Source organism: Schistocerca piceifrons, chromosome 8 (assembly GCF_021461385.2).
Source record: "Schistocerca piceifrons isolate TAMUIC-IGC-003096 chromosome 8, iqSchPice1.1, whole genome shotgun sequence".
NCBI classification, from domain to species: Eukaryota; Metazoa; Arthropoda; class Insecta; order Orthoptera; family Acrididae; genus Schistocerca; species Schistocerca piceifrons.
The window spans coordinates 425,959,622-425,979,103 of NC_060145.1; the positions used below are offsets into that span (position 1 = coordinate 425,959,622).

Genomic DNA, 19,482 nt, shown 5'->3' on the forward strand with positions numbered 1-19,482 from the left:
ATAGGTCTATGTTGTATGTGCAAATGACCATCACTTGCTTGCAGGTAGAATCTGCTTTCAATGCTGAAGACCATGCCATGCCATTTCATCTTCCAAGTGATCCTCCAATGGCACCAGTCAAGCCATGCACATCGTTGCTGTGGCATGAGTGGAAGACAGGCTAGAGATGTTTGTGCCTGTAGTCACACTGCTAAGAATCGGTTCACAACAGTTCCTGTTGACATGTTCGAGCTCAGTAGCCATCTTATCTGTGCTGTGGTAGCTGTACGATCTGCCACTGCTGCCCTTACAATATGATGATCCTGATGGGCGTCTGTGTTGCTTGGACATCCAGAACCTCATCTGTGGGTGTGAGAATGTTCACATGACCATTGATACCAGCATCATTGCATAACTGATGCAGCATTTTCAACTTGTGTGGCAATTCCATTTCCCCACCAATGTGGCGTATGGGCGTCATTGGATCAAAATAGATGTCGTCATTCAAGGTGTACTAATTTTTTTTTCCAGTAATGTATTTGGGAAAACATTTGCATGGTATATTCTTCTACGTATTATGTATGAATTTTTATGTGATGTATACTATAGTGTGTTATCAGCATATAGCCACAATACCAATTTTTTGTTTTTTCCCAGTGCTGCAAAAGCTCCATATCTTGCACGTTTCCGTGTAAAACAGATGGGCATTAATGAGCTCGAGACTGCGGCAATGGAAGTCTCACAGCAGCAGCTACAGTCACCCCCATTACAAAGAGACTCATCTAATATTATTTCTGGTTTAGGAATTGAGAAATGGCAAGCAGCAATTTTCAAGGTACTGAAAATGTTGTTATTTAATTTTGATACTCAGCTATTTGTTCATGCTCCAAGCATAGAAAATTTGTTTTGGGTGATTCCAGTCTTGCTTGTGCTAGTAATGATGATATATTATAACTGTCGAGTAGCCAAATTTAAGATTGGTGCTTTAAAAACACCATTAGAATTTAGTGAACTACACAGTGCCTTTTGGTTAATGGTCTGTGGTCACCAAGCTTGGCAGATGCCAAATTATCGTGTTTCTTTCTTTTACCTGTATTTTTTATATGTGCATGATAAGAACATCAGTGCCAAAACCAACTAGTATTGTGTTACATTAGTACAGTTATTTTCTTTAATGTATTATATACTGTTTGCTTTATATATGGAGGATGATTTGTTAAGTTTTGATGAAGTAAAAATGATTTTTCGTCTTGTACTATCCTCATTTGTTTTGTGGGTGGCAGTACTGCCTCTTCCTTCAATACATATGTTTCCTCCATCTTTTTCATATCTTTTTCCGTATGAAATGAACTCTTGTTCAAGGGACACTGCATTATTGAAGGTACCTTTAGTACCGGGTGGGAGGGTTTGCATGCTCCAGCAAAGTTGAGGGCTATGCCGGCGGTAGCGTAGCTACTGGCAGGGTCACCCAAGCCGGACAGGCCTCAACGGAGGAGCCAGACAAAATGTGTCCCTCCTAGGGGAGGGGATCTCTATAGGTTTGGTGAAACCATCCCTCCTAGGGGAGAAAACCCTGATACCAAATACTGGTCCTCCAAGTTGTGGGTTAGGTCAATGGACCAGCACCCTATTACCCACAAAAAACTTCTACAAGCTCGAGAATCTAAAGCGGACCCTCGGAAATCAGATAGAAACACTTTATGATACTTCATTGGCAAGGAAAAGAACATTGAGAGTTGGTACATGGAACGTTCAAAGCCTGACAAATAAACACACTGAAATAGAGAATGAAATTAGTTGATTGAAGGTGGACATAATTATTCTGTCAGAAACAAAAAAGAAGGGACAAGGTAATGAGAAATTTGGAAATTTCACCCATTTTTGGTCTGGAGTTGATAAACATATACGAGCAAAAGCAGGCGTTTCCATTCCAATTAACAAATCTCTGAGCACTTACATCAAGGACTACGCATTTTTATGTGAAAGGATTGTCACTATTACCATCAAGTTATATGACATTCAAATAGTTATAATAGGGGTGTATGCACCAAACGACGATGCAGCATAGCAAACCAAAGACCATTTCTACCAGAAATTAGACCATCTACTCAACCAAGTCAAAGAGCACCAAAAAGTAATAATAGCAGGAAATTTTAATGTGAGGGTTGGCTTACAAGTAAATGATGCAGTAGTAGGAAGATAATGGAGAAAATGTCATTAATAGTTCTGGAGAAAATCTTGTAGAATTCTGTAACCAATATAACTTGAAAATTCTGAACACACACAATTCACATAAAGATATCCACAGATATACATGGGAGAGACCCTCATTACAGCAGAAATCAATAATTGATTACATCATTACCAAGCAACAGCCAAAAATGGTAGTTCAAGTCTGTAGAGTCATGTGGGGAGACAACTGTTGGTCTGATCGCTACTTAGTTTTAGCAAAGTTGACGTACCCATTTAGGAGAAAAACATCAACAACTGGACAAGTGTCTGACCACAGCAGTCATGAGAAATTAGAGCAGGCAAGGTATAAGCTCTTTCTCCGGAAACAGTTCAGCATCAAGGATTTATTTCAGCGTAGCTTAGAAAATGAACTGAAAGTGATTCCAGAAGATGACAGTGTTGAAGTAGGATGTGAAAATATTAAAACAGAACTTACAAAAATTTCTCTAGAGGTACTAGGGACTGAGAGTAAGAGTGTAGGTAAATGGGGTTCTCCATGGATATCTGATGCCCTGAAGATGTTGATTAGGGAAAAGAAAAATCTCTACAGAAAATGTTTATAAACTAAATCACTACAGGACAGGCAAAACTACCAGGCAACAAATTACCAATTAAGAAACAGAATTAAATTAGAAAAAAACAATATGTGGGAACAGAATTGGGAGGACTATTACCAGTATGAGGAAAATACAAGTAAACAAAGTAGTAGACAACCTAATTCCCTAAAAGGAATGGAAAAAGCATTATGGAGACCTTTTAACTGAAGATAGGCCATATTATACACAAGGGAATGAAGAGAAGATGGAAGTAACTGATCGAAATACAAACATTACAATAAAGGAAGTGAATTGTGCATTAATTAAAATGAAGACTGGCCAATCGCCTGGTCCAGGAAACATTTCTGTTGAATTATTGAAGGCTGGAGGAAGATATCAGAAGAAACGAATAACCTGCCTGATGTAAAACTGTTGTAAATTCCCTCAGAATGGAAAAAGTCGTATATGCTTTCTATTTTCAAGAAAGGGAATAGAAAAGACACAAACTGCTGTAGAGGCATTAATGTTAACTGTACAATAAGCTGCTTATTTGGCAAGATAATGTTTGAAAAAATAAGACAAAATGTTGGCCACCATATTGGGGAAGACCAGAGCGGGCTTAGGCAGAACAGATCATGCACATACAACCTATTTATTTTACAACAACTAATGGAGAAATTTATAGCGGTAGGGAAGGAGCTACACATTGTAGATTTAGCAAAAGCTTACAATACAGTCCCTAGATCTAAGCTGTGGGAAGCTGTGAAATATATAGGTATGGGTGATCACCTTTTACGAATTAATATTGAAATGTATCTAAAAAGAAGAAAGATGATGAAACTTACCAAACAAAAGCGCTGGCAGGTCGATAGACACACAAACAAACACAAACATACACACAAAATTCTAGCTTTCGCAACCTATGGTTGCCTCGTCAGGAAAGAGGGAAGGAGAAGGAAAGACAAAAGGATATGGGTTTTAAGGGAGAGGGTAAGGAGTCATTCCAATCCCGGGAGCGGAAAGACTTACCTTAGGGGGAAAAAAGGACAGGTATACACTCGCACACACACACATATCCATCCACACATACACAGACACAAGCAGACATTTGTAAAGGCAAAGAGTTTGGGCAAACTCTTTGCCTTTACAAATGTCTGCTTGTGTCTGTGTATGTGTGGATGGATATGTGTGTGTGTGCGCGAGTGTATACCTGTCCTTTTTTCCCCCTAAGGTAAGTCTTTCCGCTCCCGGGATTGGAATGACTCCTTACCCTCTCCCTTAAAACCCATATCCTTTTGTCTTTCCTTCTCCTTCCCTCTTTCCTGACGAGGCAACCATAGGTTGCGAAAGCTAGAATTTTGTGTGTATGTTTGTGTTTGTTTGTGTGTCTATCGACCTGCCAGCGCTTTTGTTTGGTAAGTTTCATCATCTTTCTTCTTTTTAGATATATTTTTCCCACGTGGAATGTTTCCCTCTATTATATTAATATTGAAATGTACGGAGATAATGTGGTATAGATTAAACGAGGTTCAAAGTTACCAGAACCTATTCATGTCACTAAAGGTTTGCTACAAAGTTGCAGTATGTCATCCATCTTGTTCAATTTATGTGTAGAAGTGGCTCTCCGAAATTGGAAGAACAGCTGCAGCGGAATGGGAATCACTGTCACTGATGTACAAATATTATCGTTAAGTTTTTCTGACAATCAAACTATTATAGCACAAGATGATTATGACCTTGAGTTCATGATACAACGATTATATCAGGAATACAACAGGTGAGGACTACAAATGAGTCTAACAGAAACAGAGTATCTGGTGGTGAATAGTGATGCTAAATTTGAAGTACACATCAGTGACAAAGCAGTTATGAGACAGGTAGAGAAATTTAAATATCTCGGGACACATATGATAAAAATGGATTTGGCCATTTAGGAGTAAAATATAGAATACAGCAAAGCAGAACAGTGTTAGGGTGTATGAATTCTTTTTGGTGGGATAAGAATATTTCCAACAGCAATAAGAAAAGAGTAGGTAAGGTAATGGTTGAATCAGTGCTGTGCTATGGATCAGAACTATGGATCTTAAATGCGGATCTCAAAAGAAGATTAATAGCTATGTAAATGGATTATTTGCATAGGAGTGCCAGAATATGAAGAATCGAAAGAAAAAGTAATTGTGAAGTAAGAGCTACAATGAAGGCAAATGATACAGTGATTGATAGAATTGAAAGAAAATCATTAAAATGGTATGGACATATGATGAGAATGCCAGATCATCAGTGGCCTAAAAAGGTTTCTGAATGGAAACCACCCAGCAGACGTAAGTGCAGAAGACCACGACATTCTTGGACAGACCACATAAATGGAGTAATGGAACATCACAGCATCGACAAGGAGGATGCGCCGGATAAAGAGGCTTGGCGGAGGATAGCAGGAATACAGCAAGATGTTGTTATTAATTAATCTTTGAATATAACAGAGGGAAACATTTCACGTGGGAAAAATATATCTAAAAACAAAGATGATGTAACTTACCAAACGAAAGCGTTTGTATGTTGATAGACACACAAATAAACAAAAACACACACACAGAATTCAAGCTTTCGCAACCCACGGTTGCTTCATCAGGAAAGAAGGAACGAGAGGGAAAGACGAAAGGACACACACACATATCCATCCACATGTGTGTGTGTGCGCGAGTGTATACCTGTCCCTTTTTCCCCCTAAGGTAAGTCTTTCCGCTCCCAGGATTGGAATAACTCCTTACCGTCTCCGTTAAAACCCACATCCTTTCATCTTTCCCTCTCCTTCCCTCTTTTCTGATGAAGCAACCATGGGTGTTTTAACAGCATTTGTTAAGTTTCTTGATGTGCAGCTCTTATATAAACCGAGCTCTTAGTTTCCCTTATATAATTTTGATTTAATATTGATTGTTGTTTTGAGATAGAGGCAAGATGTAACATCAATAACCTGCTTGCATTTTCCTCTTTCACTGCTACAGATGTGCTCTCTGCATTCCATACTAAGAGCGACTTTTGTTATGCATGTGCTGAGAGATGGCATTCTGGTTGACATGGAATACTTATCACCCAATTTTTCAAAAGCTATTAGGTGAACAAATTTGATTTTTGCACATCTTACAGACTGATATTGTCACTCATTAAAGAACTGAATTTCTTTTTGTTACTAGTCATACTTCCTGCACTGCGTCAAATTAAGTAAAACACTGTGTGAAATTAAAGAGTTCACAGAGATAAAAACGCATTGCATAAACTTTGTGAATGGTTGATTTTAGGTCATACGTGACAGTGATAAGATATCTTAATTTTATTTAAAATTGAGAACAGAACAATATCTCCCTTTGTTATTGGGTTTTATATCCAACAGATTGTCACGCGCAATGCGCCCATTCACATCCTTTCACATTGCAAATCATGTGGTGATAACAATCATATCTCGTAATCGACACAATATTGAAACTTTTATTTTTTTTTTGCAAATGATAGCATGCAATGAGGCATTGCATGTTGCATGCTAAATATATGAAACTTTTTTATTTACTGAGATTTACTGAGATACGGAAGTAACTCATCTGCAGCAGTGAGAGGTCAGCAGCTCAGGACACGTACAGATGTCGGTAGCACTACAGGAAAATCCAAGTGTGGTGCATATATAGGTCTGTAGCATCTGGGGAGCAGTGTAGCAGGATATGCATACGCGTTCACAGCAGCAAAATGGTTAAACACAATTTTAGTATTTGTTCCATGTGAGGTAGCATAGTCATCAATGCTACGGGCTCATGTTTGGGAAAAGTGGGATTAAAATTTCCTTACTTCAATTTCTCTGCAGCTATAGTTACTTTCAGAAGGCCATGGCAGGCTCCTTCCCCTGCAAATATCAACTTGTTTTCAATAACCCCAGTATCGATGAGATGTTAAACTGTTTAACATTGCTTTCCTTCATGGTACATGCTCTTAGGAAATATGCATGGTGCCCAAAAACTAAACTACATAATAAGGCATAGTGCTTACATTTAGTTACAGTCTGTTATAGGATAACCGAAGGGACATGTATGCTCAACGTTATCACAGACAGGGAGTACGTGAGTGACTGTTACATTTTTTTATTTGCTATGCTCTTTCAAATTCTTGTGAATGGATTGCTTATTCAGTTCTAAGAATTTGAGAGTGAGTTGTTTCACTTTTTCCTTTCTAAGTTGGTGTAGTCATTTTCTTCCACTTGGGGGGAGTATAAATGCAGCAAAAGTGATATAGCATGTTTATGTTAAAATTTATATTCCTACAGTGTCCATTGGGCCTGGGGTTGAAGACTTAATTGAAAAAGGAAACTAGAGTAAAGTTTTAGCTTAAAAACAGTGTCACATCATAAAAAAATGTACCAATACAACATTTTTATTTTCAGGTTGGAGATGATGTACGTCAGGACATGCTAGCCCTGCAGGTTATTGGAATATTCAAAAATATTTTCCAGCAGGTTGGACTGGATCTGTACCTCTTTCCATATCGAGTTGTTGCCACAGCACCTGGAGTAAGTGTTGGTGACCCACGTAAATCATTTTGTAGACTTTATTATACATCCTAAGCTTCAAAAAAATGCAGAAACATGGACAAGCAACAGAGAAAAATCTCGTATATATTTTTAGCATTTTATTCTTGATAATAGTAATACATAAAGTTTTATGATGATGCTAAACATTGACAACATTTCTGTTTTTTATTAGGTTATCGTGTAGAACTAAAGCAACTAGGTCTTACTCCTCATATTCTATTGACCAACTTATGGTCCACTTTATACATCACTTTCCTTCTAGAATGAAGATCCTCAAAAGACGGATGGCTTCTTCATTATTTTTTACAACTTTCTGTACTCTCTTCTTCCTTGTCTTTGTGTGAAGGTTTTTTTGAGTAGTGTAAAACTACTTATAACTGTTTCCTTCCTCATCCTGATAGAGCCCTTTAATCCACTGTGATAACCGTAAAGGATGAATGTACTGAACAATACTGAACACTTAACAGACTGATAACTTCATTTTATTGTTCTTTCCAAAATACCTTTGAAGTATATAAAATCAAACAATGGAAATTCCAGGATAGGATGATGACAATATTATGAAACGGATAGTTGCAATTCATCACATCGCGGAATGCTGTGTCACACACACACACACACACACACACACACACACACATTCTCTGTTTGCCAAGGCCTTACTCGTGTGTGTGTGTGTGTGTGTGTGTGTGTGTGTGTGTGTGTGTGTGTGTGTGTGTGTGTAAAAGCTTGCTTGTATGACAGTCTTTTTGTTGTGTCTACCTATGGCTCAGCATCTCCACTACATGTTAAATAACAACTATCCTTTTTGTAATAGTGTTGTTATTTGAAATATATAATATAGTTATATATAAAAACAAAGATGAGGTGACTTACCGAACGAAAGCGCTGGCAGGTCGATAGACATACAAACAAACACAAACATACACACAAAATTCAAGCTTTCGCAACAAACTGTTGCCTCATCAGGAAAGAGGGAAGGAGAGGGGAAGACGAAAGGAAGGGGGTTTTAAGGGAGAGGGTAAGGAGTCATTCCAATCCCGGGAGCGGAAAGACTTACCTTAGGGGGAAAAAAGGACAGGTATACACTCGCACACATGCACATATCCATCCACACATACAGACACAAGCAGACATATTACCCTAAGGTAAGTCTTTCCGCTCCCAGGATTGGAATGACTCCTTACCCTCTCCCTTAAAACCCACTTCCTTTCGTCTTCCCCTCCCCTTCCCTCTTTCCTGATGAGGCAACAGTTTGTTGCGAAAGCTTGAATTTTGTGTGTATGTTTGTGTGTCTATCGACCTGCCAGCGCTTTCGTTCGGTAAGTCACCTCATCTTTGTTTTTATATATAATTTTTCCCACGTGGAATGTTTCCTTCTATTATATTGATATAATATAGTTATAAATAGTTGAAAAGACTATGCTTTCTAACAAAGAGAAATTAGAATAACTGTAACAGATTAAAGTGAGAAACAGATCTTTAGTGTTCTATTTTTCATTAAGGACTGAGGGCAAACAGAGATGCTTTGACATATATTCTGTGCAGATAATGCTCCATATTGTCTAAGTGTTTGAAAAAGGACTTGTATAATGACTAGCAGTCAATTGTGATAAAAGGAAAGCAGGGGGAGATCTCCAATGAGACATGCTGCATGCCAGTGATTTATGAGTACATACCATACTCTGAACACGTGAGGCAATACTGACGTTACGACTTATCTTAGAAGAAAGATTAAGGAAAGGCAAACCTACATTTCTAGCATTTGTAGACTTACAGAAAGCTTTTGACAATGTTGACTGGAATACTCTCTTTCAAATTCTAAAGGTGGCAGGGGTAAAATACAGGGAGCGAAAGGCTATTTACAATTTGTACAGAAACCGGATGGCAGTTATAAGAGTCGAGGGACATGAAAGGGAAGCAGTGGTTGGGAAGGGAGTAAGACAGGGTTGTAGCCTGTCCCCGATGTTGTTCAATCTGTATATTGAGCAAGCAGTAAAGGAAACAAAAGAAAAATTCGGAGTAGGTATTAAAATTCATGGAGAAGAAATAAAAACTTTGAGGTTCGCCGATGACATTGTAATTCTGTCAGAGACAGCAAAGGACTTGGAAGAGCAGTTGAATGGAATGGACAGTGTCTTGAAAGGAGGATATAAGATGAACATCAACAAAAGCAAAACAAGGATAATGGAATGTAGTCTAATTAAGTCGGGTGATGCTGAGGGAATTAGATTAGGAAATGAGGCACTTAAAGTAGTAAAGGAGTTTTGCTATTTGGGGAGCAAAATAACTGATGATGGTCGAAGTAGAGAGGATATAAAATGTAGGCTGGCAATGGCAAGGAAAGCGTTTCTGAAGAAGGGAAATTTGTTAACATCCAGTATTGATTTAAGTGTCAGGAAGTCATTTCTGAAAGTATTCATATGGAGTGTAGCCATGTATGGAAGTGAAACACGGACGATAAATAGTTTGGACAAGAAGAGAATAGAAGCTTTCGAAATGTGGTGCTACAGAAGAATGCTGAAGATTAGATGGGTAGATCACATAACTAATGAGAAAGTATTGAATAGGATTGGGGAGAAGAGAAGTTTGTGGCACAACTTGACCAGAAGAAGGGATCGGTTGGTAGGACATGTTCTGAGGCATCAAGGGATCACCAATTTAGTATTGGAGGGCAGCGTGGAGGGTAAAAATCGTAGGGGGAGACCAAGAGATGAATACACTAAGCAGATTCAGAAGGATGTAGGTTGCAGTAGGTACTGGGAGATGAAAAAGCTTGCACAGGGTAGAGTAGCATGGAGAGCTGCATCAAACCAGTCTCAGGACTGAAGACCACAACAACAACAACAACCATACTCTGGGGTGAATAGGGACAACTTTGGTATTTCTTAGCAATAAATTGTTATATTGTGTAACACTGCTCAGGTTGTCCATACCTATAATGAAAATCTGCTCTCCCTTTTCGTTTTTTGAATATACAGGTGCTTCAAAATGAATATACAGGTTTTATATCTTTGTAGCATTTATTACATTTAACTTACAATTACAAATAATACATGAAATGAAAGTGCAACTATAACAGTTTTCCTTAAAAGTGTTCAATGTGAGCACCATCATCACACATCGAGTCGATAGGCAAGTTTTTCCATAACCTTGGTCACTATGTCTATAGTAATTGTTGCAACAGTGCTGTTTCTGAAGCCAGATAGATCACCTGGTAGTGGAGACATACACACCATCCTTTATGAACCCCCAAAGGCAAAAATAGCATGGGGTCGGATCGTGTGTGACCATGGAGATCATATAAAACTAGCTCTGTCATCCAGTACCTTGCGGTCAACCCACTGGTCGAGTACGACACAGTTTAGCCAGTCACATGCTGAGTTATGCCAGTGAGATGGCACACCATTTTGCTGCTGATAAACACCAATTACAGTTGCTTCACCGAAAAAGCCGAGAGGAGTCTCATTGCAACTGTACCATCTCGTGAGGATTTGCTTACCCCCAGATACACACATTGTGTGTGTTCACATTTCCATTTAGGTGAAATGTCGATTCACCACTGAAGACAACACAATCCAGAAAATGTTCATCTCATGCAGCAAAATTTCATTTGCGAAGCTGGCATGTAAACCATAGTATGTAGGCTTTAGAGCTTATACCAACTGCGAACGACAAGGCCAAACTGATTTCTTGGGACTATGCATGATAGACTCTCACTTGTTCAAGATGTTTTTCGTTCATTCTTGGTCGTTCCATACTCTTCCCTTTGCGCATAAGTATACAAACAAATCTGTTTGAGTTGCTCTTTCTTTTGATGTGTTATTTATAATCTGTATATTCATTTTGAAACACCCTGTATATACGTTCTGTTTGTATCAATACTCCCCTCATGGTTGGGGTGATATGGAACTGGTATTTATTTTGATATAAATGTGATGCAAACTCATGCAAAAGGCAGGCAACCACTATTATAATAATCAGTAGTTGTGCATTCAGGCTGACTAGGTCACTAGGTCAAAGTCAAACATCGGGCAAAGAATGACTTTATTGCTCATATCATGCATTTTGGAATTTATCCATCATCAGAGATCTACAAAAAATCAGATGAAAAAGTGTTTTATTAAATAGTAATACTTGGCTATAGCATTCCACTTTGATTGAAAAACACCTGGCACAAACTATGCTACATGTACCCAGGAGCTATTACCGCACGTGGATATATATTTCCAGTTGTACATGAAACAGAAATTCGTGGATTACTGACATAACTCTGCAGAGCACAGAACAAGAGAACATTTTTGCTGCCAGGTGACATTACAAAATGTATATTGGCACCAGGGCGCAACAACTAGTGTACAGTTGTTACAGTGTGACAGATTACTGTGAACCAACTTATTCTAAAATAGATATTTTCTTTATATAAATGACACTGACTTCACAGTGGTACAAAGTAAATGATACAGAGTTACACAAAATATTTGTTAAATTCAGGAGTATTACATGGTTCCACACATTGTCAAAAACTACAAAGTCCACTAGAGTAACACTCACTCCATTACCTTCCACTGATGCTGTCAGCTCATCAAAGAAAGTGTTGATAATTGATGGGGACACTTTTGCTTGGCTCCTTTTGACACAAGCGTTTAGAGAGTTTAGCTTTGTATCTAGTCAGGAAGCCAAGTGCCCACTCATATCTGGGCATGTTGTCTTTAAATTTAATTAAATACATGCTCTCTCTGACCAAGTGACATTTTATGAATCAATGGAAGTGAAAGGCACTCCAACGATAGCCTTAAATTATAAGGCATTCAACAAGGTTTACTTCAAGATTTTTAGAAAGCCAAGTTTCACTACCTTTATTCTTGAACTCAGTATTCCCACCAGGAATATCTTTTGATTGCCACATGTAACAGTGTGGGGCTCACTTAGAAATTTCAGTTTTTTTTCCTGATTTCCTTTTGAACATTCCATATGCAACTGTTTGAACAACCTGCATTACCATCATCTCATCGACAGTACAATGTACACTTGAGCGAGGGTTTCTTTTTGTATGTCCTAAGTATCATGAATCACCTGGAGAGAGGTTAACGTTGAGGTTAGGTTAACAAATGAGTAAACAAAATTGTTAAAAATAGATATTTTTAAGAAAAATGTGCTACCAGTAGGTACTTGCGGTATTTTTTTGTCCTGTCTATCATGCCGATGTAACTACACAACATTACTTAAAAAAACAAATTAAATCATTGCTTTCAGAATGAAGCTAACTATATGTTTGTTATGTGCAAATACACTGGACTGAGAATATTAATTCAATAACAGGCCAATCTTGGAAACCCATACGGTTTTAAGAGGTAATAAAATTCTGTGCAGATTATCAGCTCAGTATAATGTCTGCCAACATGACAAATATAAAGACACAATTTTGGTACCAAAAAATCTTGTAGACAACAGATTGCCCATCATTACTTCGCTATTCACAACACCTTAGACAATACACAAATGATTTGTTTCATTTAATTACTTTGTCCCAACTTTTGTCCACAGTCACCTTCATGCCCCTATTCACTCTATTTTATGGTATTTGTCCTCAAAATCATTCTGGGACAAGACATACACATGATGATGCATAAAACATGCAGTATATCTCAAAGTGGTACAAAGATTGGCAACTTGCTTGAAATGATGAAAAATATAAAATGATGCACTTCACAAAATGAAAAATGTTGCATGCTACCACTATAGTCTCAGTGAGTCACAGTTGGAATTGGTCACTCACACAAATACTTTGGTTTAACATTTTATACATATACGAAATGGAACCATCACATAGGCTCGTTCATAGGTAAAGCAGATGGCAGACTTCAGTTCATTGGTAGAATACTAGGGAAACACAATTTGTGTACAAAGACATAGCTAAAAATCACTCGTGCAACCCATCCTAGAACGCTGCCCAAGTGTGTTTGGGTCATGTACAAAGTAGGACTAATATGGGATATTGAATATATACAGAAAAGGGCATTACAAATGGTCACATGTATGTTTGGCCTATGGGTAAGTGAAGAAACTGAACTGGCACACACTTGAAGGTAGACATACACTACCCTAAGATAGCCTACTCACAAAGTTTCAAGAAATGGTCTTCACTGATTGCTTTAGAAATTTACTGTAGTCCCCTATGCATCTCTCCTACAAGGACAGTGAGGTCAATATTAGTTTAATTACAACATGCACAGAGGAATTTCAGCATTCATTGTTTCCATGTTCCATTTGGGAATGGAATAGGGAAAGCCCTAATAACCGGCACAACCATCTGCCATGCACCTCACAGTTGTTTGCAGAGTGTAGATGTAAATGTAGGTGTAGATATGATACCAAACAAGTCATAGTATGATGTGATTGGAATTTACATAACATGATTTTACATAAGTATTATATATTACAATGTAGTTTTAGTTTCGCAGCCAGCTCACGCATATACAAAACAAATGCCTGGTTGCCATAGTCACATATTACAACTTATTACAAAGATATTAAAATTTCACATTTCCTCCTCCCTCCCCTCCCCTCCCCTCCCCGCCTCCCCTCCCCTCCCCTCCGCCCCCCCATGCACACACACACACACACACACACACACACACACACACACTTACTTAAAGTATGGCACACAGTTGGTGCAGTTGCATATGGTGTTATTTTACATTAGCATTTATTTATTTTACAGAAATAATTCCTGCAATTGATTTCATGCTTTTTTTTCACATATATATGACCCAAAAATTCAGATATAGTGTAAAAGCTATGATAAAGCAAAAGAGTTTCCAGATTCCTATTAAACAAAGGTACTTCATGTTTTTTGTTTCTGATGGCAGACTGTTGGCAAGTTGAATGCCTTCATTAAATGGTGAAATTTTAAAGCCAGAGATACACATTCCCTGAAAATGAAGTTTCATTTTCTTTCTTGTACCATGATTATGATTATTCACATTTTTACAAACTGACATATTTATAATATGTAAATGTTTCTAATATGTAGATACTGCCAACAGTGATTTTTGGAAGAGAGGTTTGCAGCTGTCATTTGGCTTTGTGCTGTTAATTACATTCACAGTCATCTTCTGAGTGTGAAGATTGCTGAAGCTGTGTGTAGAGCCTGCCCAGAATATAGTAGTCTTGTGTGGTATGCAAGGATGTGCAAGACAGCACACTTTATTCAGCTTACTGTTGGTTTTGCCGGTGTATGTTAGCCATTTTAAGTTGATCTGGATACACAGGCCTAAAAATCTTGTCTGCTGCAGGTGATATTACAGAGCCATGTATTTTCATATTGAGCATACATTTCTTGATTATCAGATGAAACTTCAGGAAGGTGGTTTTCTTTGTGGTGAGTATCAGGTTATTTCTATCAAAACAGTCATCTTCCCTCACTCACCTGTACCTTCAGTTGTGACCCCTTGGAGCTCATGAGCATTTCTACTGCTAAGGACTGGTATTGGCATTGGTGTTCAGGGATAAATTACTTATTATAAAGGAACAGAATTGGTCCAAGAATTGAATCCTGACAACACCTTGTGCAATATCTTTACAATCATAGCAGTAAGTTCCCACATGCCCTTGATCATTTTTTGTTATTGCTACTTTCTGTTTCCTGTTTATAAATATGAGCTGAACCAGTTCAGAAGGGTGCCTCTGATGTCATAGGACTGCAGTTTGTATAGTATAATTTTGTGGTCTATGACATAAAATGCCTTTGAAAATATAGGAAGATCCCAACTGCTTTTTGTTTTTTATCTAGAGCATTTAAGGTGGAGTGTATGTAATTGTACATGTAGCAGTCATTTTTTATTCTTCCATGAGCCATGCTGAGCATCAGAGAGGATTTGATCCCTTTCCAGAAAATTAATTAATCTTTGATAAATTAATGTTTGCAGAAGTTTATGAAACACGGAGAACAGTGATAATGTTGTGTAATTTTCTACATTATTTTTCTCACCATTCTTATAGATTGGGATAATATTCTGTTGCAATTTGATGTCATTATGACCAGTGGTGTTATTTCTACATTGGTTTGGAAGTTTAATTATAATCACCCTGTATATTTGTAATTTCTTGTGACTTAGTGATTCCCATTGTAAACATGGAGATAATGAAGAAATAATTTGAGAGCTGGGACATGAACCAGGTAACTGAAACAGAACCCCTTTTCTGTAAAATGGGCAAGCCACTTTCAAATATCTTTCTTTTTCCCCCCCTTTTCAATTGAAAATATTTTTCTAGAAGCTGCACATTTGAGTACAATCACAACTACTTTTCCTTCCCCCTCCTAACCAGACAGGCAGCCTCAGCCTTTATACTCAGAATTATCTGCTCCATCCATTTTTTTTCTAATCTACGTAGCATAAGCTTATGATACAATTTAGACGTCTTTTGTGTGTGTCTTGTCATGGTTATGAAGAACAAGGTTAGCTTGTTTCTTGATATTTGAACTTCTTTTTTTTTTTTTTTTCAGTGTGGCGTTATTGAGTGTGTGCCCAACGCCAAATCAAGAGATCAGCTTGGGCGACAGACTGATTTTGGAATGTATGAATATTTCATTAAGACCTATGGTGATGAAAAAACAAAGGAATTTCAGGTAATTTTCTGTCTTCCCCTTTTCATTAAAAATTGTGGTGATAAAATACCATAGGAATTTATACATTTACATCTGCACGTCACAAAACGTCCAATGGTACATAGTGTACCATAATCTTTCCTCCCCCCTTCCCTCCCTCCCAAACCCTTCTTTTTTGCTTCACAGGTTTGCAAGACCAGATTTATTATTATTATTATTATTATTATTATATTTATTGATAATATAATTATTGTTCTACCAAGAACCACTGGAAGATTCTGTTAACATGACCAAATTTATTTGTGTAATTTTCTCTCCTAGTCATTATGTGAGACATATTTTGTAGGATGTGGTAGTCTCTGGATTCATATCAAAATGTGAGCTCTCAGAATTTAACAGTAAGGCTGTTACTAAGGTGTACCTATCTTGTACTGACTCCCATTGGTACATTCATGAAATTGATTGTCATTTAGCATAGAATCATTGTAATTTGTAAAACTGCAATTAACTTTCAAATGATGTTTAATTTCCATACTTATGATTCATGTAGCATTTACAGCACTCTAGCCTCCTTCAAAAAGCAAAACAGGAAAAATCTATTACCGATGTTTAAGTGTAGCTACACAGTTAAGCTGTTAATCTCAAATATTGTTAGAAATGTTGAAGAATTTAAAACAATGCTTGGTAATGGGATGAAGGATGTTTTGCTGTATTGCCAATACTCATAACTTTTGTACAATACTGATGCAACTGTGTTAAGTAAAGAATGAAACTATGTACTTTTTAAACGCAATTTACGAGTCCTTGAAGTAGACTTGTACTGGTTTTGACGTTTGTTGTAGCTTACTGTGATATTTTTTGTGAAAAGGATACAGATTTCTTAAATTTGAAGGTCTCACTGCCAAACATGGTGCAATTTAACCTGCAGTTCCATGTCTACATTGGATGACAGGACATATGCTAGTATCGTCAACAGTTCTGGCTGTATTTGAAGTCAGTGGCTTGGTGGCACGCCCTTTGAATCTTCTGTTTTAAATTTCTCCTCTAAAACTTTCTATTGAACATTTCTGTGTAGAAGTTTCTAGTTGTTCCTTTCATTGAAAAATAAAGTCTGGAAGAACTTATAATAAATAAGCAGTGTTTGACATTTTAAATGGTTTTTGTGATATGGAAACAAAAGTAAAATTGCTACTACCTACATTAAAGTACACACTATTGTCTTGCATTGTTTTTATTTTCTTTTAAAATAAGAAATATTTAAATATTTATTAATTTTTTTGTGTAGAAAGCAAGGCGTAACTTCATCAAGTCAATGGCTGCCTACAGCGTTATAGGCTACTTGCTGCAAATAAAAGACAGACACAATGGGAATATCATGTTGGACACCGAAGGCCATATAATCCACATCGGTGCGCATTATACTGATTCTATTTTGTGTGTGTTTCTTCACCTACACTTTACAAAATTTTGCAAGTGATGTTTGGTTGTATTGTTATTAACTCCTTTATTGCACACACAGATTTTGGCTTCATGTTTGAGAGCTCACCTGGTGGAAATCTAGGCTTTGAACCAGATATCAAGCTGACAGATGAAATGGTGATGGTCATGGGAGGCAAAATGGAAGCTGCACCATTCCGGTGGTTTATGGAACTTTGTGTGCAGGCATATTTGGCTGTCAGGTTTGTAAACGAATGATAACTGCTCTTTCATAATGCAAGACATGAATTTTAATTGTAGGTAACACCTTTGTCTTACAAGTGATGGAACATTCTACAAGTCATTATCGGGCTGCACACAAGGTACTGACAAATGCCCATAATGTGTCAAATAATCAGTTTTGCGCTTATGAGCCAAAATATGACGACCTGTGCAATAGTATGTTGGTCCACCTTTGGAATTCAGTGCAGCAGTGCTTCTATGTGAAATGAATTTGACAAGTTCTTCATAGGCTTCTGGAGACATGTGGCACCAGATGTGTTTGCTCATTTCACACAGTTCCTGTAAATTATGAGCCAATGGTTTGTCAGCGCATAGGTGGCACCCAATAATCTCCAAAATGTGTTCCATCAGATTGAGATCAGCCAAATTTGGTGGCCAAGATATCAACAACATGAACTCATTATCATCCTCCTCAAATCGATTCTGGCCTATGACATAGAGAGATATTCCACTGCAAGTGCCATCGTTCCAGAGAGACAATCAAGTATGAATGGGTGCTGATGGTCTGCAATAATGTTCTCATAGTTCACAGCTGTCAAGTACCTTGAATTACTGCCACAGGTCTCACGGAAGCCCAGGTGAATGGTCCCCGTAGTGTACTAATGCACCCACCGGCCTCTTTCTGTGGCATGGTATGTGTTTTAAGCAGCTGTTCACCTAAGTGACACACCATCAAACCGTCAATAAATGTGATTCATCCAACCAGATGACATATTTCTATTCACCTGGGGTCCTATCTCGATGATCCCATTATAATGTTTCTATGTTTCTGTAAATAAACTTGAACACTTAACTTTTGCCTCTGCTTTCCACCGAAATGGCAGTGTAACTCTCCAGAAAATAAATAATACTTCCTTTATGATGCTTGCCAGTATCCACATACAGCATAACAAGACAATTTTTGTGGTACACTAATTATTAAATATAGCTATGGAAACAATCAATTATTGATAAAATTATTTAATTGGATAGATCAAAAACCTACTCACCAAGCGGCGGCAGAATGCCCACATAAAAGACTGTTGTGATTGGCAAGCTTTCAAAGCCAGTGGCTCCTTCTTCAGGCAGAGGTGTTGAAGGGGGAGGAAGGAGGGTGAAGGAAAAGGACTGGAAAGGTCTAAGAAAAGGGGTAGATTTTGGGAAAGACTCATTATTAAATTTATTGTTATTAATGCTGATTTTTAAATGATATAGACAACATATTGGAATTATTATGGGCAAGGCTTTATCATGGCATTCATGCACCAGCATAGAGAGTTTGTCGTATAAAGTAATTGTAGTGTCTGTGTGCATTTGTGATGTAAAGTTTCAACAAATCTATTGTTTACATTACATAAAACTTTACGTGAAATATTAGTATTTTTTCAGTTTATTCTCAAATTTTAATCCCACACAATCTATATATAATAATTACTTTTTCTTTACATAAATTATTAACTTATATTTTTTGCATAAAGCACCTTCTTTCTATCCATGAACTTGCAAGCCTGTCCAGGATTCCTGTATGAACCATCACCATTCAGTATGCCACTTCTCCTCAATTGTACTCAGCTCTTATGTATTTCTCTGAAATATTATTTAGTCTCCATACAGACAAACCACAGTCGCAGAAAAACATAAACAATATTAAACTATTGAAATGCATGACTAGACTTTACAGTTTCTAATATCACACAGTGAAAAGTTCATTCTCTCAGGTAATAGTAGTATTAAAGAGTAAAAGTATATGACTAAATCGTTTATGTTTCACATAATACAACTTATCTGTATACACAGAGTCTTTGTAATTAGTATATCTTGTTACAGCATTGGCAATGCATAGTGTTTGTGCTGCC

General features: G+C 37.4%; 1 protein-coding gene across 1 annotated transcript in view; it reads left to right on the forward strand.

The window, feature by feature from the left end:
* The window catches only part of LOC124711227 (phosphatidylinositol 4-kinase alpha), a 205,358-nt gene that overhangs the window by 175,026 nt on the left and 10,850 nt on the right, over positions 1-19,482 (forward strand). Inside the window, 5 exon segments of the mRNA XM_047241186.1 lie at positions 637-814; positions 7,171-7,296; positions 15,827-15,949; positions 17,214-17,337; positions 17,448-17,607. Of these exon segments, the coding sequence (XP_047097142.1) occupies positions 637-814; positions 7,171-7,296; positions 15,827-15,949; positions 17,214-17,337; positions 17,448-17,607 (711 nt within the window).